The sequence below is a fragment of the Pholcus phalangioides genome, unplaced genomic scaffold, assembly GCF_987345545.1.
Source record: "Pholcus phalangioides strain wild (caught in Gottingen) unplaced genomic scaffold, Ppha-v1.0 ptg000028l_1, whole genome shotgun sequence".
NCBI classification, from domain to species: domain Eukaryota; kingdom Metazoa; phylum Arthropoda; class Arachnida; order Araneae; family Pholcidae; genus Pholcus; species Pholcus phalangioides.
The window spans coordinates 11,098,915-11,126,043 of NW_028301618.1; the positions used below are offsets into that span (position 1 = coordinate 11,098,915).

Below are 27,129 nucleotides of genomic sequence, written 5' to 3' on the forward strand. Positions count from 1 at the left end.
CATGTCCAGAACATGCATGATAAAAACAATGTTACGTAAAACAATTACATAGATTGTAAATAACTATAATTTGCGATAAAAACCAATGGCTTTGATGAATTTCAAAATACAAGATGCATTAAATGATGGCGATGATGCGAACAAGTAAAAGCATGGTCAATGGACTCTGACAATGTGGGCACTCTGGTTGACTCTCATAATAAAAAATATGATTGCGTGAGCCGACTGTGTCCTATGCGCAACCGGGTACGCAGAACTTCCTTTCGGTTAGTCCTGCAGCTCGAACGCCAATGGCCAAGTGTAGGCTTGATAGCATGTAGTTTATTATTAATTTTATTGTTCCAATGATCCTGCCATATAAACCTAGACTGTTAAAAATTTCATTTCATTAATCATGAAAAAATAGATTACCAAATCATTTCAGTTAAATTAGTCATTTGAGAAAAAAACATGCACAAAAAAATCCAAACTGTAGAATTTAACAAAAGAATAGCTTATTTCATGGCAAATTTTAATGATCACACCTTTATGACAGAAATAGAACTTACAACACATGATAAATACAATCTTAGACATCAACACAGTAACTTATAGATAAAGAGTTTGGTTTCCAAAATGAGAACATTGGAATATTTGGCATTGTAGATCACAATGAACATCAGCAAAACTTTTCAAAACTCTCGATTCCATGGTTTATAGATGAGTGCACTCAATGAAACTGAAAGCACTGATGCAAACAGCTGCTGCATAAGTATGAGAGGTCAGAAAGCAATCCAGTAATTCAGCCTCTATTAACACCAAAAGCTTAGTAGTCTATTAACAATAGCTGTGTTTCCGAGGCATGACATTCGATCTTGGATCTCGCCCTGGGTAGGCTGTGTGTATACAACAAAAGATTAAATTCCTCACATGACCTGACAAAGATGTCCTTGAAATACTAGGCGAACTCATCCACAGTCTTTGAGTCAAAATGTGACATCAGTATTATCACAATAGCTAAATGATGTCCCCTATCACTTTTTTTTTAAACTATCAGACAAATCACTTATAACGAAAAAACTTAGTTTGCCGCTCAAACTTCAAACTTTCCTTTTCTAAGCGACTTATGTGAAGCCAGCTACTGATGTTGTACTTAGATATCCGTCTCAATAAGATTACTTTGTTTCTCCCTTTTCTCACTATTTATTTTTTGCAAGGCATGAATGGCAACAGTCAGCCAAAAATTCTGCTTTGTTCATTAAAAGTCGTGCCATAGTTTGCTCACAATTTTTGTGTAATTGGATGATGATTTTTTTTTTTGCTCAGCTAAGATGCATGAAATTGATAAGCTTTCTGGATATTATGCCGAGGTAAACAGGAAAAAAGTGCTGTTTCTCTCCACCAGGAATTGTACCTCTTGCATGCTGGGCAAGTGCACTTACTATTAAACTATAGAGAAACAATTTTTTTCCCCTTAAAACAGTTCCACGTACAGTAACATGATTTTTGCTGAGAGATATTGCAGTCTCTTTTTTAACTTCAGCCAATGGCCTCTATGTCGCGGCAGTAGAGATGGATGGATGAGGGCCATTGGCTGAAGTTAAAAAAGAGGTTACAATGTCTCTACTCAGCAAAAATCGTGCTACTGTGTAATGAAAAAAAGATTCTCTCTCTACGGTATAATGGTAAGTGTGCTTCCATGGTATGCAAGAGGTCATGGGTTTGATTGGTGTAGGGGAAACACTTTTTCCTGTTCACCTGGACGTAATATCCAAAAAGCCTATTGATTTTATGTAAAAAGGTATAGTATGATAATTACAAGTGACTACAAGGTTAGCCTTCAAGAATCGGAAGGTGTAGAATGTGTGAAGCCGCAACACCTTCACACTTAGATTGGATTTTGGTTTTATTGGCACAAAGACCAATTTGGTCACACTGCAATAGAACAAATGACCAAATGATATTAAATTTGTTCTCATAATACCTGGATTGACAGCAATGAACTGCACTACAATATGAAACTGAAAATCGAAACACTTGGATACCGCTGCACTGGCTAAGTTCTCTCGGAAAACAGCATCTTCAATTTGTAGCTGATTATATGAATAGCCTTTCGTAACCACGTTCTTCCCCAAGAGACTCCAGCACCAACTGCTTTGTGACCAAATTCTGTGTGCTGAGTGGGTATCAAACTTGCAGCAACATATTTGGTACAATTCAGAAGCATTTTATTGACCTTAGCTACTGCAACCTGCTTTGTCAAGGTATCCAACAAACGGGAGGCCCTTATTAGTATCAGAAGAATGAAGGCCTCAGATGGCGATTACAATATACATATTTATATTATTTTGTGCGTGATTGGTATCAGTTGATAAAACATAGTTCTAGAAACTGAAGCTTTTTCCAAGCTCAGGCACACATGGTCTTGTCTTTTATTTTCTTTCATGATGCAAGTCCATATAAATACGAACCTAATTCTAATGAGTGTTACCTAGCTGTTAGAACTAGGTATGGCAGCTCTTTCTTGCAATTTCACATTGAATACAAATCTCGCATATCTTCCAGCAACTTCAAGATCTACCAAAGAAAAAAAAAGTAAATTTTGTATCAACAGTCAATGATATTTTTTTGGTACAAAGTCTGGCACAAAGAAGCATAAACCTAAGTAATTATAATTGATAGGATCTTGATAATTACCAATAACTCTTTACCCAGATGTGTGTGCGCTCACACAGAATGTCTCTCTCAGCTATTTCATATAAAGCATTGGAAAAAACTGGATATGATGCAGAGATGAATTTTGGAAGCAAAATTCGACAGGCTATATATGATTCTGTGGGGAATCGAACCATCATTCCCTTGGGATCTGGGAAAGTGTGCTAGGCTAGTGTAACAAGCGGGACCCTTGGGAGAAAGGCCAAGTCAATCCTACCAATAAACTTCCTTTTTTGTTAATATATTTGGTTATATGTATATTGTTATATGTATATTGGGTGTACAACTTTTGAGATATATATTTTAACAATTCTTACCTTTCATTGGGAATAAAAATAGTCAAATCTAGAAAACATAACACAGCTTTAGCGTTATTGTCTTATGTTGCTCTGACCAAGCAACCCAACCAGTTCTATAGTGTTGCCATCTTCTTTTTCATTAATTTAATTTTTCATTTGTACAATCATTGATCAATATGAAAATTTGTATTTTTCATTTTCAGTTTGTTTGGATGTATATAAAGAAATAATTGTTTCAATGTTAAGGTGGGTGGTCCATGCACAACTAGTGGTCCTCACCTATTTCTAGTATAAATAGAGCTGTGTATCTGTGCTCTCTCACACTTTGTAACACTTAGAAATTCTGAGCTCTGCACATTACCAGCCAATCAGAGTCAAGCAACTGTGACGTCACAGTAGACCGCGAGGCTACTGCAACTTTTGATCCATCTGGCGCCACCATATTTCCTGGCGACATTTAATAATGGATATACTAAATTCAACTTTAGTTCAGCAACCACGATTGGTACAGTGGGAAGTTCATGGGACGCTTAAAACAAAGGTTGTGAGTTCGAGTCCCTTCGAACCCATCCAATTTTTTTCCCTAACATCTTCTTTTGAAAAATGTAATTTCTTATTACATTTAATTTCTTTTAACAGTTGCACAGGATAAATATGATTTATAATATTATAATTCACCACAAATTGTCAGATGCACGGAAATAGGTGGGTGGGAGGGGTTGTTTTTCCAAACAGCGAACTTGGCGATATAGGGGAATGGGGGGCCACCCCCGTACAATAAGTTATCGTTTATTGAATCACTAAAAAATGTTTTCATTTTTTTTATGATTTAATCCAAATGTGGTTCAGTTGCATCAAGTTTACAATAATAACAGCTCGCGAAGCTGGGCCTTGCCATCATTTATTGATTCATAGGGTGCCAACCCATTCCTTTGTTATTGGTTCATAATGATAATAGATTCATTAGCAAACCAAACAGAACTTGTGTTTCAGCAAGCCACTGTATTTATTGCATGTCAATATAATTATTATGATCGTTATACTATAGTATTGTTATATTATATCATTGTAATATTATCGTGTGAGCAAACGAGACATAATGACAAAATAATAGTGAAATCGTTAATAGATGCTGGTGTTTAGCGATAAGTTGTCAAATGTAACAGCAAGAGGTACACTTTACACATAGGATGATGTTTTGATAACGTCACAGTAGCCAGATTCTGATTGACTGATAATGTGCTAAGTATAAAAACTTAGAATTTCTAAGTGCTAGTCTCTCACTTGTGTACTCTAACTTGATATAACAACAAGTAAAAGTCATCTCATCTTTCATCTGTTTTAAGCAGTAAGAGAACTTAGTTTTTGTTCCTAAAATAATAATGAATGTTTAGTAAAACCTTAATGTAGATATCAAACCACAAGTTCAGATCCTGACTACAATGGTTATGTAGATAAGCCTCTTCCGGCTACCAGGTACGTAGATATAAGATACTCTAGTTGAGTGTGGATGTCCTCTTCCGGTTATCATCCAACAGTGTGTGTGCTGTTCATCATTGAATGCTAATCCCGGGACTACTACTACTACTAAACCAGACATGCACCTCATCCATATTCCTCTGCGGAACTTCTAACGAATTGGTACATGCTGGAATGTGTGTATGTACAGTGAACCTCCCGTGAAGTTTGCTTCTGTGTAATGCTTGTTATGTGTAGTGCTGCCATTTGCAATGAATTTTTTTAAACTATGAGTTTTTCCTCAACTCATAGTGATGAAGTGTGATGAATGGTCTGCTAGGGCTTTAATCCTGCTTAGTGAAATAATATTGTCATGTTTCTGGTTGTGGTGAAAACGGAGTTGATAATTTCAGTCAGGGGCCCCCTTTAAGGGCTGGAGGAGTGAAGTGATGTCCGAGCCCAAACAAAGTTCGGCCTACAGGTGCAGCCACTGCTTTGCATATTTGCATGCACCTATGTTAGCGATTGGACAAAACATTTTCTGCGCTAATGCATTGTTGAACTATGTGTCATTTCACTTCCATTGTGCGTAGTTGCAGGATATTCTGCTCACAGTTACGTTTCAGCACCGATTTTTTTAAAAATTCTTGACGGTGTTAAATAGCTTCTGTTGGGCCGAGGCCTCCTAACTTCAAACTCTTTGAAATTTATTTTTCTAGTGATTTTAATTTCTTATTGTCATGATTCTTTTTAAAATTCGGTAGTATGAGTTTACCGCCCATTTGATTCCGCGAGTATTATTTCAATTTATTACGTGAATTTTGGATTATTTCATATGTGTGTGCCCTAAGGATTATCTCACGTGTTTGTGCCTTAAGAATTATTCAAATTTCTATGGGATTATTGCTGTGCAGTGGTAGATGGGAAAAAACGGTGAGTGATGAAAAAAAAGCTTTATTTCCCTTTCGCGGGATTACATTAGACTCGGCCAATGGCGCCAAGAAGGGTGCTTATACTGTTTTTTTACCAAAGTTCCTATAAATGAAAAAGTAATTTATTTTTCTAGTGATTTTAATTTCTTATTGTCATGATTCTTTTTAAAATTCGGTAGTATGAGTTTACCGCCCATTCGAATTCCGCGAGGATTATTTCAATTTATTACGTGCATTTTGGATAATTTCATATGTGTGCCCCCTAAGGATTATTCTAATTTCTATGGGGTTATTATGGGATTATTACTGTGTAGTGGTGAATGGGAAAAAACGGTGAGCGATGAAAAAAAGCTTTATTTCCCTTTCGCGGGGTTACATTAGACTCGGCCAATGGCGCCAAGAAGGGTGCTTATACTGCTTTTTCACAAAAGTTCCAATAAATGAAAAAGTAATTAGGTTAAATAAAGAAACTCAAATTTAACTGTGTGTGACAAGAATTTAATTTTCATTCTGGTGAATTATTTCTTTTGTTGTCTCATGAGGTAAAAAGATTTGAATAATGTTTCAACAAAATCACTCCCCGTAATAAATGGTTGTTACAGTCAAAGTAACCACGCTCAGTATAAACTATACTGAACACCGGCCTAGTTGTTTGAATACGCTCTTGTTAAGTGGGATAAAACTGTGGTTCAAGAGTTTGCTTCATTCAAGAAAATATTTTTTTTTAAATGTTGGTGATGATCAACCATCACATTTGGTGTCGTAAGATCTTTGACATTTGGTGTCGTAAGATCTAACTTTGACATTTGGTGCCGTGGTTTATTAGTCGTTCTGTAACTTCTATCGAGCACCACATTCTTTCAATTAGAATTTTTCACTGTAACACCGGTCTGTAGGCCAGACTTATGATACAGTAACTAACTCTAAATACAGTATAGCATCAATTATCCAAACACCCCCCAGTCCCCAATTGTTTTGGATAACCGATAATTCATTGAAACGAATTGTACTGGTGTCATAGTCTACAGTTTAGGAAAAGAAGTCTAAAATTTTCTTTTGCTTTAAGAGCTATCTTTTGCTGTTAAATCTTGCAAACGTTTTAAAGACAGCAATTGGTCAGCATCACATTCTTCTTGTAGTGCTAACCACTTCATAACCATCTCAAGGCAGTGAAAAGCTTCCTCACTGGATGGTCCTTTTTCAGCCCAGTCATCGTCGCTAGGCTTATTCCTCATCATGATGACACTGGCAATGATTTCGTTCGTCAATACTTGATAACTAGGGTCATCAACATCACACATTTGAGTCAATCTTGAATGTTTTCCTGGTCGCATTCTCCAAATCCTTAAGATTCTTTCATCAGCCCAGCCAGTTTCGATACAAATTTGCTGTTTGGTGGTTCTTCAAGTGCAGTGATAGACCATTGACGAAAGGAAATTATTCCAGGAGTAGCAAAACACTAGCGGCTGCTGGTGGAACTTCTACATGGCTCACAAATTTGAATTTGCCGACTGGAATGTTTCCTGTTAACCAATGTTTCGGTTGATCGGTATGTGGATAATCGATGCTCTACTGTTAAATAGCTGTATTTTTCTCACTTTTTTGTGATCACACAAATGAAGTAAAATTTCTTCACAAGGAAATGTTGGCATTAAAGCAGACTCCTTGGAAAAACATGAAAAAACCAAAGATCATCAGTTTGTCATCACCTCTCATAATTCCAGTGATAAAATGGAATAAATCGGTTGCTGATTATGAACATTATTAAAACACTATTGCGAAACAGAGAATGGATGTTAAAAATACACATATTACAGCATTTCGGTTAATGGTCCCAGCAGGGAACAATTTCATTTTGAGACTGCTTCTGTATTGTGGGCAGAAAAAAAATCTCACAATTCTCGACAATTAAAGTTTTTATTTGTATATGATTTGCATTTTGATTTATTTTTTCTACCTTGAATTTCATATACCTTATTTTTTAAGGTGTATAAAGAACCCTTGTTTGCCAAAAATCGGGTCCCAAAAAAAAATATACATACATATAAGAGGGGTTTTCTTATATATGGGTAGCATGTATTATATATAGATCTTTTCAACTTTTTCCCAAATCTTAAGTCTACAGAGAAATCAGGGGGGGGGGGGGGTTTCCTCATACACATTAAAATACAGTAATTTGTTTTCAAATCCGTATTTTATGATGCGTCAATTTGGCTGAAGTTCTTTCCCATTTGGCTACAACTTTTTCCATCTGATTAACCAAATTGCTACAACTGCTAAAAAGTCGGGGGAGCCCGGTGTTTTCTCCTCTACTTTTATAATTATGCAAGTTCACAACACGTTCTCTCCTTTATTTTTGTAATTGTACAAGTTGGTCACACGTTTTCTCTTATTTTGGTAATTATGCAAGTTTAAATAGCAAGTTTTAATGCCTTACAAAATTTTTCGCTGCAATAACTATGCTGAGAAACTAAATTCAATGAATAGAAGAGAGAATAAAGAATTAGGAGTCTCGCTCCTAAATAATTAGACTAGATTTTAGTTTCACTGGTGCAAAGATTAATTAGGTCAAACTGCCTCAAAACAAATGACCAATTTAAAATAAGATAAAACTTATCTTGTCAAGAAAGTACTATGCATGATAAAAAATGTTGCATGAAATGTAAAACAATGATGTAGATTGTAAATTTGTTATAAAAACCAATGGCTTTGATGAATTTACAAATGCAAGATGCATCGAAATGATCATTTAAAATACTGCGAAGTGAAAGATGACTATGATCAAGAGCGGTCGTAAAATGATGACGATGATGCAAACAAGTAAAGGCATGAACAATGGTGAATGGACTTTGACAATGTGGGCACTCAGGTTGACTCTCTTTTAATAGAAGGTATGATTGTGTGAGGTAATTGTGTCCTTTCGCAACCAGGCGGGCAAGACTTCCTCTTTCCTGATCCTGCAGCTCGAACAGCAATAGCCAAGTATGCGGTTCACTGCATGTAGTTAAAAATTTATTTGAATGTTCCAATGATCCTGCCAGTGGCGTGCTCCTGGATGATGGTGGCCCCACAAAAATAGAATATGACCCTAAGGGGACCCAATAAATGAAAAAAAAATGGCTAAGAAACAGTACACTAGACCACTATGCTACAGAAGAGCAGATTCTTTCCTTCCTTATAGCATACATACACTGAACACAGGGTTCTTCAGTAGAGCAGAGGTCTGTTGCCCGCAAAGGCCTTCAGAATTTTTTAGAAATTCACATATGCATCTTATCGAGTCGTCTATACTCCAGCCTGTGAGAAACCCATGATTTCCATTAATACAGTAACATAATAGATAGTGTATTTAAAAATTTCTCAGGAAAAAAAAGCAGTTATATTTTGATGCACCACATGACCGATTAGAAATTTCAAAATGGCCTGAGCATACTTACATCAGATGGACTTTTTCCAACCCAAGTTGCGACACCCTCTCTCCTTTCCTGGTCCAGCAAGTTGAACAGCTCGCAGAGGTCACCATCCAAAACGTTCAGGGATTCTCTGAGTGATTTGTGGTCTTTCCCGAAGAGTATGTGGTTTTTAGAACGCATCAGATGCTCCAGCCGTTTCAGGTGGCAATAGTCATCGTAGGACCGGAATGACAGTAAGACTCCGAGTACCCCAGATGCCGTCGTGTACATCAATGCACATGAGTTTTGCCTGGACGAGTAGCTAGAGAATATAGCTCTATGCACCGACATGACTCTTTCCCCAACATTGAAATTGGCTATGCGGTCAACTGTCATGTATTTATCGCTCCTACCGTTAAACCACACCAAATGTGGGTTGTGATTCGTATTCTTCGGTGGTGCTTTTGGGGCACATACCTGGCAACCCACAAGAAAAACAAATACACATGAAAAATCAAGCCAGAGAAAGTACTTTCGAATGACATGCAAAATTTTAAACAACTAATGACATTAATGTAGAACGTTTCGTTCATAAAAGAAGTCTTTATAATGTTGCCGCTGTAGTGAACTTGTAAGGACAAAAGCAGTGTTTCGAAATTATCCTAACAGATGGTGCGCGAAGACACTACTATATCTAAAAACATCCCTATATACATTTTTGAATTTTTTTGGAATCTGGCAACAGTTATGTTGTGTTATGATAAACGAACAGCATGCTGCTGTGCTCACTCTTTAATTTTCAGTGTCTCTTATACCTGTCTATGATGACTAAGTAACACATAATTGTTCATTTAATGCAATGGTTATCAACCAGTGCTCCGCAGAGGTCTTGGGACTCTGTGTGCACTCCCCAGGAGCTTCGCGCCACTTTAGGAAAATATAAAAAAAACACCAGTAAATTAAAAATAATTGTAAATATTTTTAAATAATAAATATAGATCAGAGTAACTTTGATGAATTAATAAAAAAAAAGGCCTACGGGGCTCCGCCATAGAAATTACACACCATAAAAAGCTTTGCGAGTCAAAAAGGTAGAGAATCACTGATCTAATGTGTTAGTATCATCTTCCTTTTCCAAACACTTCTGCAGATGGATGTGCAGTGATGTCACACTCCACCCCTTGCTGGTTCACTTTCTAGCATTTTGTAACCTAGCAACGGATAGCAGAGGATTTGACATCTTTGTTTTCCTTTGTGTTTATAAGTTGTGTTTTAATGTGAACTATACCGTCTGTTTCAAAAGTTTAAGCACAATAAGAAAATTGCAATGAACAGAAAACTAGATAAAGCTGCAAAAAATTCTTTTGAGATCTATTCAAACACACACACACACAAGGCTACATATGTACACGAGGACATCAGTGTCATCCAAGGATGACATGGCATCACTCTTTTATATCCACATAAAGGTTTTTAACAGCTGGCTGATGCAAAGATGAATTTAGGAAAGAATGAAAATTCAACCTCCCTTGTGGGGAATTGAACCCATATCCTTTCACTTGCGAAGCGAGTGCCCTAGACCACTAGGCAACAAAAGGCAACAAATTTCAATCTTTCCTTAGGTCGGTATTACACTATAAAAGTTTGATAAAATCCATTTTATAAAACTTGAAAAATCTAACCAATAAGGTTATTGGTTACATTCTAGAAAATGCAAACGTTTGACCTTATTGGCTGCATTTTTCAAGTTTTATAATAGGACTTTTATCAAACTTCTATAGTGTAATACCGGCCTTAGAGCTTGTGTGCAATGAACAGGACCGTACATGGATATTCGGATGTAGAAGCAATTCCCTACAAGGGCAGTTGAATTTTCCTTCTTTTTACTAAATTCATCTTCGCATCAGCCAGCTGTTAAGAAACCTTCAGACATCAGTTTATTTTTTGAAATTGTATCCGAATGTGTGAATAACAGAATATATTTCAAGTATCACACTGAACACAAGAGATACTACTACATAAACCTAAAAGATGACATGAATGACAGTGATGCGAAGATGATGAAGCGCACTAGCGCCATATCAATAATTCGAGAAAATGCAGGGTAGTTGTTTTTCAGAATTTAAAGATGCTGATCTCATCATTTTTACATGTTTTCCCCATGATTTAAATCTGAGATCTCCCGTCCTTATTATATACTGCTCTATGTTCAAGGAAAACTTAAGCCACACGTCTTACGTAAATTCCAATCTTTTCGCCACAAATTCTTGTCGCTCGCTGATCCACCAGCTACCAAAGTAACCAATCATATTGTAATTTTATATTATGTTATTACTTTACATTAATAAAACCTTGTTTTGTAATAGCTGGGTTACAAGCCTCCAGCATCCTGAAGTGCTGCTGTAAAGATGCTCTAGCCTTACAATTTTCCCTTGAGACTACCATCTTATTACCTGATCTGCCAATACCCTGGGTGACCTTTAACCAGCCATCTGGCTACGACATTTGCCATCGTGGCTATACCTGATGGTGGTATCTCTGACGCCATACCCTGTCATGCAAGTTTTCAGTCTCTATTGCATGGATATGGAGGAATAATGTGTCATACAGCCGCCACTACCTGCAGAAGCAACCCTTCTACTTCATAATCCCACCACTAGATGGAGTTGAACAATTGTAATTCAAGAGAGAGATCGAAGGTTATTATTACCATTATCTTTGCCATGCTTTGCAAGGCTGCATCCTCAAGCGTTTTTTTAATATTCCATCTCTCAATTAGTAAGGGGTCATTCAAGTATTACATCAGCATCGATGGGGGGATGGGTTTCCGATTTGCTTGTTGCGATCCGATATATAAATCGGATGCTGTCAATATCAATCCGCCATGACGTCATCGATCATGTGTGATCCGCCTATATAAAGGAAGATTTCCTCTGTGCGCACACACACACCTAATCCTGTCTTTTAGTTCAGTATCATGGCGCTGTGCGCTCATGAGAGATGTTTTAATTTTAACTGTTTAGTTATGTTGAGTTTCATTAAATAAAATTACTTTTAACCACTGCATTTCCGCTTCTTAAAACATGGTGACGAGATAGTGATTTGATCCCAGCGACTTCGTTTTTCCGGTGATGATACTCGATTTTGTGACTTGTTCCGGTGATGCTGCTTGATCCTGTGAACTTTCGTTCCGTGATGCTGCTTGAAATTGTGGACTTATTCCTATAGTGCTGCTCGTTTCCGTGGACTTTTTCGTCTGTTCCAGCGTGGTTGTTGCTGCTCGATGGAGGTGAGAGGATATTTCTGATATCTCGATCGTCCGGTTTCGTGTTCTGGCCATTCGGGAATTATTAATTCTTTTCTTTGCCCCCCTTCCTTTCTGCTCCAAAGAAAAGGGAGAAAATAATTATGGCATGTATAGGATCAATGTGTGAATTCAATATTTCGGATCCTTCCTTGTGGGACCTTTACAGGGAAAAGTTAACATTTTTTGGAGGCTAATTGCATTGATACATCCGAGTTAAAACGTGCAGCTTTGATCGCGGTATTGTAACGTATCGGGATCCGATCCCTCTACGTTAATGGTGATCTTGTCGTTATGTGGGAAATTCCTTCTTATTTTAGACCCCAGGGACCTCTCAGTTACCGGAAACCACCCGAGGACCCGCTGGCAAACCGGTAAGGGCCAGAATGTTCGCTTAGTTCGGCAGTCGGCGGGTGGGGTCTTTCGGCTGTCGAACGAGAACGGGCCAGAGGTCTGGCTACTGATGTCCCACATAAATTAATTTCCCTCATGACGACGATGTCGCTATTTTCGTGGAGGGGTTTGATCCAGAATATGTATAGTTGGGCGAGGCTTAAGGGTTTGCCCGGTTAATTTATTTTCATTGAAGAACCTCCCGGGGGAGTTGTTGCAAGTCTCGTTGTGCGGATACGGAAAATATAGTGTTGTACTCACTTATTTTCGGCGGGGGGCTGCAGACCTCCGTCGGAACAATTCATTTCTTATTGTCTTGTTGGTAATGTTTACATAATTGGGAGAGTCTGATCAGCTCTCCGGATTGTGTCATGTTTCCAGATTCCAATGTAATAATTAAATTGTAATGTTTATAATAGTGACGCATGAATATGTAAATCCGATATTTTTGTTGAGGCGAAAAGGCCTTGCGAGGACATGCGGTCCCAAACTTCTTGTAAAATGGGAGTATAAATTCCTCCCTCTTTGTCTCTCACATTGCGTTCATCTAATCTTGTTCTATTCAACTGAAGCCCTCTAGTAGGACGGTTCACCGTCTTGCTACCGTATCCATTGGCCTTAAGCTGATTTGTTAAAATGCAATAATTTACATTGTTTGCATCCGTTTTCCGGTAGGTCCAGAATCAAAAATATAAAATAATCTTCACAGTCAAAGTTCTTCATTGCTGATCGAGGTGGTCCGGCCCTCAACCGAGAGGCCCCCCCCCCCGGAGCTGATCAAGGTGGTCCGGCCCTCAACCGAGAGGCCCCCCCCCCGGAGCTGATCAAGGTGGTTCGGCCCTCAACCGAGAGGCCCCCCGGAGCTGAGCAAGGTGGTTCGGCCCTCAACCGAGAGGCCCCCAGGAACTGATCAAGGTGTTCCGGTTCTCAACCGAGAAAACTCCTCTGATATTTACGGGAAAGGCTAACAACATCGGATGTCCGATCACTGTACAAGTTGACTGTTGATGATCATCAATTGGTGAGCCAGTATCTTTACTGTTAATGTCAAATAGAGGGCTCCACGTTATACTAATCCATAGTTAAAATTGACTAACCCTATAATTAATTTGAATAAATAATAATATTTCATGCGAAAGTTTGTTTGCAATCATTTTCCACTTGTCGTTTGCCACTTTATTACTGGATATTTCGAACCGGGCAAGCAACTCCCATAAGGGACGTTACAGTATGCTGCACAAGAACCTTGAGTATAATTCGTTCACTGATCGCGCCGGCTACAGTTGCCGATAAATCTTACGATGACCTCATTACTGCCCTAAAAAATCATTTCAATCCGAAAGAATCTGTCATTTATTGTAGGTTTATGTTTCATAAACGTATGCAACGACCCAGAAAAGAGATAAATGACTATGTTGCGGAACTGCGACGCCTTGCCGGGAATTGTGATTTTGACGCCACCTTGGAAGAGAGATTGCGTGATAAATTCGTTTGTGGGATTGCAGATGGGGCTATTCAGAAGCGGTTGTTAGCCGAATCGGAATTAACTCTTGAGACCACTGTGTCTAGGGCCTTGGCTAATGAATCCGCCTCATCGCAAGCTATACGGATGCATTCCCAAACAGGCGCTCGTGGTTGCAACGCGAGTATTGTGGATAAGGTGGAAATGCAGGAAAAAAGGGGAAACATTCCAAATTCCGAAAAGGCTTGTTTTGGTTGCAGCGAAATGCATGATCGAGCCGTTTGCCATTTCAGAAACGTAAATTGTAGATTGTGCGGGGTCAAGGGTCACATTGAAAAAGTATGTCGTAAAAAATTGAGTTCTCGTAAATTTCAAAAACGAAGTTTCAAAAAATTAAATGATGTTGATATAGTTCCTCAGAATAATGATTATTCCTTAAATACAGTAATTCAAATTAATTCTCTCAAACAAAATAATGTGCGGAGATTACAAAATTGCGCTTAATAAAGCAATGGCTGCTTTTCTGTATCCGATCCCTTCCATAAATAGTTTGTTGTCAAACTTGAATGGAGGCAGATTTTACGCTAAAACTGATCTCGCACAGGCGTACTTGCAACTGCCCGTGGATGAGGAGTCTGCCATGGCACAGACAATCATCACTCACAAAGGAGCCTTTAAGGTGAAAAGGTTACAATTCGGTGTAAATAGGGTTCCAGGTTTCTTCCAGAGAATTATTGAAGACATATTTGCAGGGCTTGAATGGGTAGTCCTTCATTTCGATGACCTTCTCATAAGAGCCGGGTTGCGCGAAGAGTTGGCTTCCTGTTTGAAAAGTGTGTTAACTCGTCTGCGAAATTTCAGACTTCGTGCCAAAAAAGAAAAATGCCTATTTGGTGTTACAGAGGTGGATTTTTTGGGGTTCCGTGTAGATAAAAAGGTTGAGGCGATTCAGGCCGCCCCCATTCCTACTAATAAGCAACAGTTACAGGCGTTTTCGGGATTAACCAATTTTTATCATGGATTCCTTCATAATAAAGCTATGATCGCGGAACCATTGCACCGATTATTAGATAGTAACGTGCCGTGGGAATGGAAAAAATTCACACTGACGCTCTAAATGCGTTAAAAAATTTAATCTCCTCTTCCAGTGTTTTGGTACCCTTTGATGGCTCGCTACCCATAATACTTACTTGTGATGCGTCCCCATTTAGGGTGGGCGCTGAGTTCTGCTGAGTGTAATTATGCGCAAATCGATAAGGAGGCCCTAGTGATTATATCAGGTATCAAAAAATTTCATCACTTCCTATACGGCCATAGTTTCATGATTATTACTGACCACCAGCCATTGTTGGGATTGTTTAGTAGAACAAAACCAACCCCTGATATAATATCTCCGCGAATGTTGCAATGGTCGTTGATGCTAAATGCAAACGATTTTGATCTCCTACATCATTCAGGAAAAAATATAGGTCATGCGGATGCCTTGAGTAGGCTACCACAGCCGAGTCCCAAGTTTAAGGTTCCGCCATCCATTGAGGTTCTTTTTATGGAAGATCTGGCATGTCCTCTGGTTAGTGCATGGGACATAGAAAAAATTACCTTGCGCGATCCTGTTCTTTCTAGGGTCCTAAATTTTGTTTTGAGGGGATGGCCAGACGCGGAATTGGGTTCGGAATTCAGAGCATTTTCCTCAAAGCAAAACGAGTTGTCAGTTCACAAGAACTGTCTGCTGTGGGGAAATCGAGTGGTGGTGCCTGCGCCGGGGCGTTCGATGGTTCTACGTGAGCTTCATCTCGCTCATCCAGGAGTGGAATGCATGAAAAGCTCGGCACGCTGCTACGTATAGTGGCCTCAAATGGACTTTGATATAAAAAAAATCACATTGCTGGTTGTTCGCCTTGTCAAGAGACGAGACATGATCCTCCACGTTCTCCTATGCACCCTTGGGAGGTGACTAGGGTCCCCTGGTCACGGATAGATATCGACTTTGCTGGACCGTTTCAAGGACAGAAATTCCTGATTCTCATCGATTCCTACTCCAAGTGGACTGAGGTGAAAGAAATGCCGTCCACTACTGCTGCATCTACTATAGATGAACTCAGAGACATATTTGCCGTTCACGGAATTCCTGATGCTATTGTATCTGACAATGGCCGGCCCTTCAAATCTGAAGAGTATGGAGAGTTCCTGCACAGAAATGCCATATGCAGAGTGCTCATGGCTCCTCGAAGACCGGCAGGAAATGGCAGAATGGCAGGAAATGGCCAAGCCGAACGTGCAGTTCAGACGACTAAGGATGCCTTGCGATGTATTGTGGCTGGGTCGTTTCGTAAACATTTAGCTCAGTTCCTCCTACAGTAACACATTATGCCATCCTCAGTTCAGCCGAACTCCTAATGGGGAGAAGGCTAAGAAGCTGTCAGGACAGATTGCATCTGGACTTTGTTAGAGATCGACAGGAGAAACAGGAAGCTCCGGTCGAACAGCGATCTCTTCGAAAATTCGACGTTGACGATCAAGTGTACGCTAGGAACTATTCCAGTGGTCCGAAATGGGTTCCAGCAACAATCGCCAAAGAAACTGGTCCGGTTTCTTACCAGGCTACTACAGAATCGGGAGAAGTGATAAGACGTCCCATAGATCACCTATTCAAGCTTGACACACCACCGAACCTACCAATAGTGCAACCCGATGAGGACGTTATACTGGCTCAACCAGAGTCATCGCCATCCTGTGAATTACCTGAGCAATCCAAGCTTGCTGATATGCCACCCGATCTTCAGAAGTCACAGATTCCTGAACCAGTGCTACGACCTAAACAAACTAACAGAAAACCCTCTAGGTTCAAGGACTTCGTACCGCTGTAGCCGGAGGCAAGGGGTGTTGCGATCCGATATATAAATCGGATGCTGCTGATATCAATCCGCCATAATGTCATCGATCATGTGCGATCCGCCTATATAAAGGAAGATTTCCTTTGTGCACACACACACTTAATCCTATCTTTTAGTTCATTATCACGGCGCTGTGTGCTTGTGAGAGATGTTTTAATTTTAACTGTTTAGTTATGTTGAGTTTCATTGAATAAAATTACTTTAAACCACTGCATTTCTGCCTCTTAAAATTGCTGGCTTTTGATGACAAGGGGGGGGGGGGGGGTTTGGATGATACTAACGTCACCAACCACCCTTTATTAAGATATGAAACATTCTTAATGACATCTTATTCAGTGTGCCAAAAATGGAAAACCTTTCGTAGTTATTGGGCAACTGAACTAAGATTTCCCCTATTGTATGAAGATATATTTTTTCGGCCTGAAATGCACTGAAAAATTGAATTTTCTGGATGTTAATGCCGAAACTGATATTTGGAGAGAAAAGTGAATTGCCTCCTCCGGGAATCGAACCTTGGCCCCCTTGCATACCGGACAAGTGTGCTAACCAATACACCAGAGACACACTTTTCAATTCCTTTTAACACACATTAGTAGCATGAAGCGCTGAGTGGAGTCGGAGCAACCTCCCTTAACTACAGCAATTTTTGCCCCAGTTGGCGTTTTTGTATGAAGAGATGGTATTTTTTTCGGCCTGAAATATACTGAAAAATTGAATTTTATGGATGTTAATGCCGAAACTGATATTTGGAAGGAATAGTGATTTGCCTCCTCCGGAAATCGAACCCGGGTCCTCGCTGTAGTTAAGGGATATTTATACCAGCAGTTTTTAATTTAGACAAAAGCAAAGCAACTGTTAGAATAGTTAGCGTTTCTCTATAATACAATCTTGATGCATGTTAATTTTACATATACATTCATAAGACATTCTCGAGGGGGCACTGGGCTGGGCAAAGCTATTTTGAGAACTAATTAACAACATTGTTATCTATGAAAGCTGGATGGGACAGAAGAAACTGACGACTTAGACCTAACCAGAGTGACGACTTACCAAGGTTTTACTGTATTGTTTTTGCAAATGAAATGTTTTCCACCCTGTGATTGCATTTGTGTCAATCATTTTTGTATGACCTAAATAAATTTATCCCTCAAGAGCAATGCAACACACAGCAATGGAACACAGAATTTATATATTAGAATATATTAGAAACAATTTAAGAAGAAAAAACACTTAGAAACATAATAATTTGCACACTTACGATAGCTAAACATAAAAATGAAGTCTCACACTTACCACACTTATGTTACCAACAACATCGGTAGCTACCAAGGTTAGACAGTCGACCAAGCAGGCTGCTATTATATGTCTAGGATACGAATACTTGGCATAGAAAACTATCCTATTTTCTTCATCGTCATAGATGCCAAAGAAGAAACCCTCTCCTTCAGAAACCACAGCTATATATTGGCCCTGTGCGAAGACACTCATGATTCGTCCTGGAATCTCCTACGCGGAGAGAAAAAAATAAAATTGAGAGGAAACCTTACTCAAAGCCGATATTCATTCTCATAACCATTTCCATTTTTTCACACCTTGTTTAAAACATGAAGTCGCACATCACCCACCCTATTTTCACATTTCTTCAACAGCTTCTCTTGTCCCATTTCATACATGCGAAGAACCTGCCCCACGCCAATAATGGCACGCCCTCGGAAATAGCACATCGAAGTTGGCGCTTCTTCGACATATGTCTTGTGATATAACTTGAGACATGTTTCTCTCTTGGAGACGATACAAGAGTAGATGACGCCTTGACTGCAGTGAGTTGTTGGATAGAGTTTGAGATCTTTTGCAATTCCAATCAGTAAAAACAGCATCTCTCTCTTGTCTGGGAATCTCATCAAACATATGCTAGAAATGAAATTGAAGGATTGATAATCCACTCGTGTTCATAATAATTGTTCTGTAATTTGACAGTGATATATGTAAGTAATTACCTGAGAGTTGTTTCATCCTGTTCTAAAGGAAATGTAGTTATCTTCCTGGTAGTGACATCGAACACAGCAAAATTAGAACCCCAGGAACCAGGACCAGCTTTGGGTGCTCCAAATATGCTTTCTGGAAGATCGTTCAGCACAAGTTTCGCTTCTTCTACTGTGAGACCACCAGAACCCGCTTTTCTGGAAGATCTTCGAATTTTCTAAGAACAGAAAAATAAAGAAAATCATTTCAGCAATGGTTTGAGGATGGAAAATAGCCATTGGAACGGTGCCCACCTCAATAAATTTGTTCTTCAGTTCTAGCTTCTTGGACTCTGAATAAGCACTGCGATCACTCTGGATGACAAACAGGAATCTTCCCTCGGGATCAACTACAAATTGATGAGGTGTATAGTCTAGAGGAACCGTGAGCGAATGCCCATACCCACCAAATTTCGGAAGTGTTAAGATCCTATGACAGAGGATGAAAAAAATTTATCAACTGTTACCAAAACACATTCAAGACATTCATTAAAAATTAGTTTCTCACAACAATACTTTGTGAAAGGATCTAAACAACTTACCTGAGTGTATTACCCGAGATGGCTACAACTCCTTCAGGACACAACTCTGATGAGTAGCTCGAGATATAATTAAGAGGAACATCATAAAGCAATGGTGCCACATGGAAGCAATTATCCTCATAGCAGATCAAATAGGAATGCTGCGATACTGCAATTAGCTGGAAAGAGCAAAAACAATGATTTTAAACATCACTGAATCAATTATGAACACATTATTTCTGAAATGTAAGTGATACACAGAGCCCAGATTATATATGCTAAAAATGGCAAAATATACATTAAAAACGCTTGAATATACACAAAAATTTAAAATAAATCTGCATTTAAAAATGCTGAGATATGACAAAATCAAAAATATACGCAAAAAACTGAAACACAAATCCATCTAATAATGCTGAAGTGACTAAAAATTTTAAAAAATATATGCAACAATTAATATTATGCATTTAAAAATGCCAAAAAATGAAAATGTTCATAAAATTGTAAGTAAAATATGCATATAAGAATGCTGAAATATGTATAAAATAAAAAATATGCTCCTAAAATTTTTTAATATGCCCCATTGAAATATTGAAAAATATATGTATATATTAAGTGAAAAAAATGCATTTAAAAATGCTGAAGCTTCTTTAAAGAGGGAAAATATATGGAAAAAAATGTGGATGTTTGAAAACGCGGAAATTTGACTTAAAAATTAAAAATACCTACAAAAAGAATTGCAGCAAAATTAACAGAAAATGTAAAAAACAAAATGCATATCAAAGCACTGAAGCATGCCTTAAGAGAAAAAAAAAAAAACAGTAAAACTGGAAAATATGAGAAAGAAATGGAGAAATGGAATATGAGAAGAAAACGGGTATTTAGCGGTGCAACGGTATACATTTAAAAATGTGCCATAAAATGAACTCAATAGTAAAACATTCTCTTCATAAAATTAAAAAAAATTGATTAAACTTCAGGAATAAAAAGATAAAAATAATGAAAACATTATAGTAAAATGCAAATTATAATAGAAAATATGCTAGAAATATACTCGTTCTAAAATTTGTGATTTTATGCATTTATATGCAGTAACTGTAAAATGTACTAAAATATGAACTTATGCGGTTGAATATTGCGTGCTCTAGTGATAAATGCTGATTCAGAAATTTATCTTACAGCTTCTTTCTTTCGCAGAGTGATCTTGTAGAGTTCCACTGGCTTTTTTCCGATGTAATACTCTTTCTGATGTATTATAGTTCCATCTTTATTGTTAACGTAGTATTTTAACAGACAGCCATCCTTAAAGTATATAAAAATGAATTACAAACAAATTTGGTTAAAATAAAAATAAAAACCTGCAAGATGAAAATTTTAAAGTTCAGTTAACAGGATGCCCTGTAACTCACAAACTCACAAGACATATAGCGTCATGTTCCTTACACTACCTCAAGTCCAACAAACAGGTACAGGTTCTCACAGTCCTCTTCCACAACCTTCAACACAGACATAGTGTGGGACTTTCTACCGCAGAGAGACTCTTCACTGACAGTATGGATTGTCACCAATCGGTCCTATGCAAAAGAAATAAATTGAAAACCCTTACATATAGAGAAACCTCTTCCAACAATTCCTTCACTGAACCTTCAAAAGACCCAAAACTCACCACTACAAGGTTTTGTCCCATGAACTGAGTGCTGTTGGTGCCTTTAACAGCTCTGTCTGCTTCTTCTTCAGTTGACATGACCTTACATATGAAAAACAGACTTATGGCAGAACGTTTTTAAAACATTCAATTCATTAACTTTTTTGATACAGAACTTATTTTGTCTGAGCTAATATTAGAATCACTGATGATTACCAATGAGTATCACAAAAAAAATATTTATTTCCTCAGTTGAAAAATAATTAGTATTAGATATGAGAAAATACCATATGCAAAGTTTAATTTTAAGGAGATCCAGATAGAAACCTAAATGAACACACAGTTCCTATCAAATAAAAGTCTAGTTTTTCCCTGTTGAGACATTGCTGTATAGTGATATATGACCGTAGTTGGTGTGCAGTTGGATTGGATTGGATTTTGGGTTTATTGGCGCAAGGACCAATTCGGTCAAACTGCGCAAAAACAAATGGTTATAAAAAACAAGATTGTCTTTTTGTCATTACAAAAATTGAAAAAGCGCATGATAAAAAGCCACATGAAACGTAAAACTATAATTTGTCATACAAACCAATGGCTTTGATGAATTTAAAAATGTGAGATGCATCGCTATTGTAATTTAAAATGTCATGAAGTGAAAGATGACTATGACCAAAAGTGGTCGTAAAATGATGAAGATGATGTGAACAAGTAAAAGCATGGTCAATGGACTTTGACAATGAGGGCACTGCGATTGACTCTCTCATAGTAATAGATATGATTGTCTGATGCGACTGCATCCTATGCGTAACCGTGCAAGCAGAACTTCCTCCTTTTGGTTAGTCCTGCAACTCGAACACCAATGGCAAAGTTTGGGCTTGATAGCATGTAACTTATTATTTATTTGATTGTTCCAGTGCTCCTGCCAGCGGCGATGCATCACTTCCCGGAGGATGCGTACTGAAGGATTGCGTACAGTTCTGCCGAATAAATAGAAAATATATCGGGAAGTTTGAAAGATGTCTCCTCACAGCAGATGTAGGCACAACCGACATGCCCAGGGCTCTTAGAGCCGTCGGTATACATGGGAAAGTACCTATTGTACCTACCCCTGTGCCTAAAGAATATCTGTCGATATATGACATCTGCTGTGGTGGCTCTTGGGTATAATGATAATGAAAGAAAGACATCTGGCAGAGACTATTCCCATGGTGCCAGTTGCTTGGCAACAGGGGCCACACGACTGATGTCTATTTGTAGTTCTTGTACGAGTGCCCTCATACGAAGACCGTAAGATTGGAACACATGAAGGTCGAGCAGCAAAAAGTCTATCAAATGAGGGATTAAAAATGACACGATGAAGTGGATGACCTGACAAAGACTTCATTTTGATATGATATTTCAAAGAAAGTTGTTGGAGACTTGATGTCAGAGATAGCTCGTTGCATTCGACATACAGGCTCTCTATTGGAGACGTCCGGAAAGCTCCAGAACAAATCCGCAGGGCGAGATGGTGGACTGGCTCGAGCACACTCAGATAGCTCCGAGGTGCCGACCCGTATACAATGGAGCCGTAGTCGATCTTATTAAACCTTTATATAAGTGAAGGAGCGACTTACGGTCAGCTCCCCACGATGTAGAAGAGATGACCTACAAGAGGTTCATCGTCTTCATGCAACGAGCTCTTAGTTGCGCAATTTGAGGTTTGAAAGTGAGTTTATTGTCAAATGTAATGCCGAGGAATTTATTATTTTCTACTATTGGTATTTGATTATATTTTAGGAACAATTGTGGGTCATCATGAAGGTCTTGACGCCGACAAAAGTGCACAGCAACAGTCTTTTCGGCGGAGAAAGAGAAGCCATTATCATGAGCCCACTTGCTGATCTTGTTGAGAGCAGTTTGCAATTTTCTCTCGGCTGACCTCATATTCACTGATTGATACGATATCAACAGATCATCCACGTAGAGTGAGCCAGTGATAGACAACAGGAGTTGGTTCAACACCCTGTTGAGTCTTAAAATAAAAAGCGTTACACTTAAAATGATACCTTGAGGTACACCTTGTTCTTAAATTTGGGGAACTGACAATGTGCTTCCGATTCGTACCTGGAAGATGCAGCGAGCGAGAAAGTTCTTAATGAAAATGGGCAAGTTGCCCCGCAAGCCGCTATTGTAGAGGTCAGAAAGAATTCCGTGCCTCCAAGTACGGTCGTAGGCCTTTTCTATGTCGAAAAATATGCTCCCTCTTCACAAATGCTTGCCTTATTGATGTCTTAAGGCGTAACAGATTGCATGTTGTGGACCTGAACCGTCTAAAGCCGCTTTGATGTTTTGATAAAATATTGTTAACCTCAAGGTAGTGCATAAGGCGATAGTTGACCATGCGTTCCATGAGCTTACATAAACAACTGGTCAAAGCAATAGATCTGTAACTGTTCGGTTGTTGAGGATTTTTGCCAGGCTTCGGGAATGCAAGAACAATTGCTGCTCGCCAGGTGTCAGGAAATGAATGACTAACCCAGATCCGATTAAATAATATGAGTAAATGTGACAGTGATTCTGGTGAGAGATGCCGAATCATGGAATAATGAATGGCATCGGGCCCTACAGCTGAGTCAGGACTTCGCTGCAAGGCCGTCGTCAGTTCATGAAGGGTGAACAATGAATTGTACCCCTCCGGTGTAAAAGGCCGGAAGGTGTACGATGTACGTTTCGGCTGATGATTTAATGGGATGAAACGATGGTGTCCGCAATATCCCTCACATTGCTAATGATAGTGCCATTGGTATTCAAAATGGTGAGAGGATGAGACTGATAATGACCATTGATTTTTCGGATCCGGTCCCAAATAATTTTGGATGAAGTTGATGAATTGATTCCCGCCATGAACTTTTGCCAGGACGCCGTGAACTGAGCCTGGCGCTTGGTTCTTCTCGTTATCGCCTTTGCTTTTAAAAATGCCAACTTGTTGTCATGGGTAGGATACCACCAGAACCTACTCCATGCTTTCTTTTGTGCTTTAATAGTGAGATTACATTCATGGTTCCCCCAAGGTTTAGGAAATTTCGGAAGTTTCGAGGAGATTTTCAGAATTGTTTCATTTGCTGCAGAGATCATGCAACTGGTCACAAGGTCGACACAGTGGTCGACGTCGGGTTGCGAGACCATATCCTCCGTGATTTCTGCCTTGACAGTGAAGTCTGCCCATCGGGAGGCCACAAACTTCCACCGAGGAGGTCCCTCAGGTATGCTATGGCGTCAGTCAAGGCACTTAACCACTAGAGGAAAATGATTGCTCCCGTGGAGGTCTGGTTCAACGGACCAGGACCAGTTGGGCAAGAGTGTGGGTGAACATAAGGATAGATCTATTGCAGAGAAACTATTGTTTGGGGCATGGAAATGAGTGAAACTGCCATCATTCATGATGGCGAGGTCCATGTCGTCTAACAGCCGTTCAACCATTTCCCCACGAGGGGTGTTGCTGTTAGAACCCCATATCATGTTATGAGCATTGAAGTCTCCAAGAAGAAAAAATGGTGGAGGTAATTGATCAATCAGATCTTCTAGATCTCTCTGTAAGATGGTATCATTTGGTGAGAAATAAATGGAACAGATGGTAATTCTTAGGCCTGTAGAGATTTCCACCGCGATGGCTTGCAGGTTCGTGTGCAGCGTTAGAACGCTCGACGACACGTGATGTGGAACCAGCACAGCAACACCGCGGCAGGCTTTACTCCCGTCATCGTAATCAATACGGAAGAGGGAATGTCGCCCGATGTTCCATGTCTCCGAGGGCTTCGTAAAAGTTTCCTGGAGTGCCACGCAAACAGGATGATTACGATTGATCAAATCCTTTGTTTTGTTTATGTCCTTGTCTTTTGTGTGCAACCCCTCATTGTGGGCCTCGCTCAGGCGGGGAGGGGTCCTCCCAGACGGGGCATTGCTTCCAGCGTATGCCCTATCTGGGATGCTGTCTACCTGCGTGTTTGCCGTGCATGGAGACCCGTAAGGCTGGAGATGGGGATCCCGGTTAGCCTGATATGCTAGCTTTGGCCTCGGATTCAGCCGAAACAGGAGGCTTGGATCAGCCCCGCCCAGGTCAATTGGCTGTGGTCGCCTCGGTGGCTGAAGGGGTTACACTACTGGGCAGGTAGAGGGGCCGGGCCTGCCGGACGTTGTTGAGGTTTGTTGGTGCTGCTTCACGACGATCTTGGATCTTGAACGCGTCTGCTCGCCTGCTTTGGTGGTGTATAGCTCCCACCTTACCTGATGTTGCTACTAACCTTCACTGGTTTAGTGTGCGCGTCCCCTTGTAGGGCTCCATGGTGGGCATGGTCGGTAGGGGCCGAACAAAGTACCTCCAAAATGGGGAAAAATTCAAATGCACCAAAACGTCAAAGAACTGCCATGAGTGAAACAATTGTTACTGAACCGGATCCTATCATTTCATTTTTCTTTTTGCATTCTTCAGATACTGATAAACCGCTGGCAAAAGTGTCACCATTCGTAATAGACAAAGCTCTCTATGGTGCAATAGGCACATTGAAATCAGTAAAGGCTCTTCGTTCAGGAGACCTTCTCATTGAAACTAACACACCTAAACAATCCGAACTCATTCAAAAGCTCACATCTCTTGCAAATATGCCCATAACAGTCAAAATCCATCCCCCGTTGAATTATTCACGTGGTGTCATTTCAGATACTAACTTGGTTAACATAGATGAACAACTACTAACAGAAGAGCTGGCGTCTCAAGACGTAACATCTGCCAAGCATATCATGAGCCACAAAAATGGCAATCCAGCTCCATCACGTAACATAATCCTGACATTTTCATCACCAACATTGCCGAAAGATAAAGATTGGCTATTACAGCCTCAAAATCAGCCCATACATTCCTAACCCTGTTAGATGCTTTAACTGCCAGAAATTTGGTCACTCACGAACGGCGTGCAGTAGTCAACCCATCTGCGGTGAGAAGAACCACATTTCGGACAACTGCACTAATTCACCATTCAAGTGCGTCAATTGCGGTGGCGACCACCCCGCATTTGACAGGAAATGTCCAAAATGGAACGAAGAAAAAGAGATCCAGAAGATCAAGGTCCTTAATAACATCTTGTATATCGAAGCACGTCGTCGCATAACATCTAACCAAGCTCCAATAGTTGGTAAATCATACGCCAATACGACTTCACAATCACCGACTACTAACAAGATTAACAGTGTAACAAAAGTTTCTATTACAACTCAGACCGAACCAATTGCTAACACATCCACTCAAACTTCATCCAATCAACCATGCAATAGTTGTGGCTGCTGTTGCTCCGCTGGATTCTGGAGGGAGTCCACTACCTCCGAAGAAGAAGCGGGAAAAGCAACAGCGAACACATTCAAAATATCTACTGGTACAAAACCGAAAATTAGTTCTGGAAATAAAACAAAAAAGAAACCTTTCAAGACGTGGTATTCCAAAAAAGCCATACAGAGAGCTTTGACACATCCCACCGTTAAAAATGTGTCACTTATCGATGACACATCGATTGGTGACATGGATCTTGACAATCCTACAGAATCCGGTACTACCCGCGGATAAAGTATGTCTGTTCACTTTAAACATCGTGGTCAGAATGATTGAGTGAAATCTGACCATGACGTTTGAAGTGAACAGACATACTTTTTTCACTGAGCAACAGAGCATTAAGATTTGGTATTCAACCCAAGTGGGAAACTTGGTCAGCGTGACTAGTGGTTAAATATTTTTCCCCTGAAGACGACACCCATTGGTGTTGAAATGCATTAAGATTTTTGTATTTTCGTGTATTTGCTTATTTGTTGAGGTTTTATTAATATTCTTGGGCAAAGTTGATCATCTCTTCCATGAAGCAATGAGTCGGAAGAACATTTTTTAAAGTGGTATCCAAGATTTTGTGATTTTTTAGCGAGAGTACCAAAGATGATCAGCAGCAAGAACTATCATTGACAGTCCAAACTGAAGAAAATTTTGAAAAAGTGGCAGAAATTCTTTGAAATGATCATTGTGCATCTACTAGGCTAATCGAAGAGTTCTCAGAAATTCCTAAATCCACTGTTCATCTGATTTTAATGGAAAAT

At 39.4% G+C, this 27,129-nt stretch overlaps 1 protein-coding gene across 2 annotated transcripts in view; it reads right to left on the reverse strand.

The window, feature by feature from the left end:
* Positions 1 to 500: 500 nt before the first annotated feature.
* LOC149067958 (splicing factor 3B subunit 3-like) overlaps positions 501 to 27,129 on the reverse strand; it is a 55,410-nt gene continuing 28,781 nt past the window's right edge. The window contains exons 15-24 of one of the 2 annotated variants that reach the window (XM_089252000.1): positions 21,037 to 21,117; positions 20,819 to 20,944; positions 20,550 to 20,672; positions 19,392 to 19,549; positions 19,105 to 19,279; positions 18,826 to 19,028; positions 18,454 to 18,739; positions 18,122 to 18,334; positions 8,821 to 9,252; positions 501 to 2,556 (exon numbers count right to left, since the gene is read on the reverse strand). In XM_089252000.1, coding sequence (XP_089108126.1) covers positions 2,512 to 2,556; positions 8,821 to 9,252; positions 18,122 to 18,334; positions 18,454 to 18,739; positions 18,826 to 19,028; positions 19,105 to 19,279; positions 19,392 to 19,549; positions 20,550 to 20,672; positions 20,819 to 20,944; positions 21,037 to 21,117 — 1,842 coding nt within the window. In that variant the 3' untranslated portion in view covers positions 501 to 2,511. The remainder of the gene's footprint in view (positions 2,557 to 8,820; positions 9,253 to 18,121; positions 18,335 to 18,453; positions 18,740 to 18,825; positions 19,029 to 19,104; positions 19,280 to 19,391; positions 19,550 to 20,549; positions 20,673 to 20,818; positions 20,945 to 21,036; positions 21,118 to 27,129) is intronic. The other variant, XM_089252001.1, reaches the window with a different exon arrangement.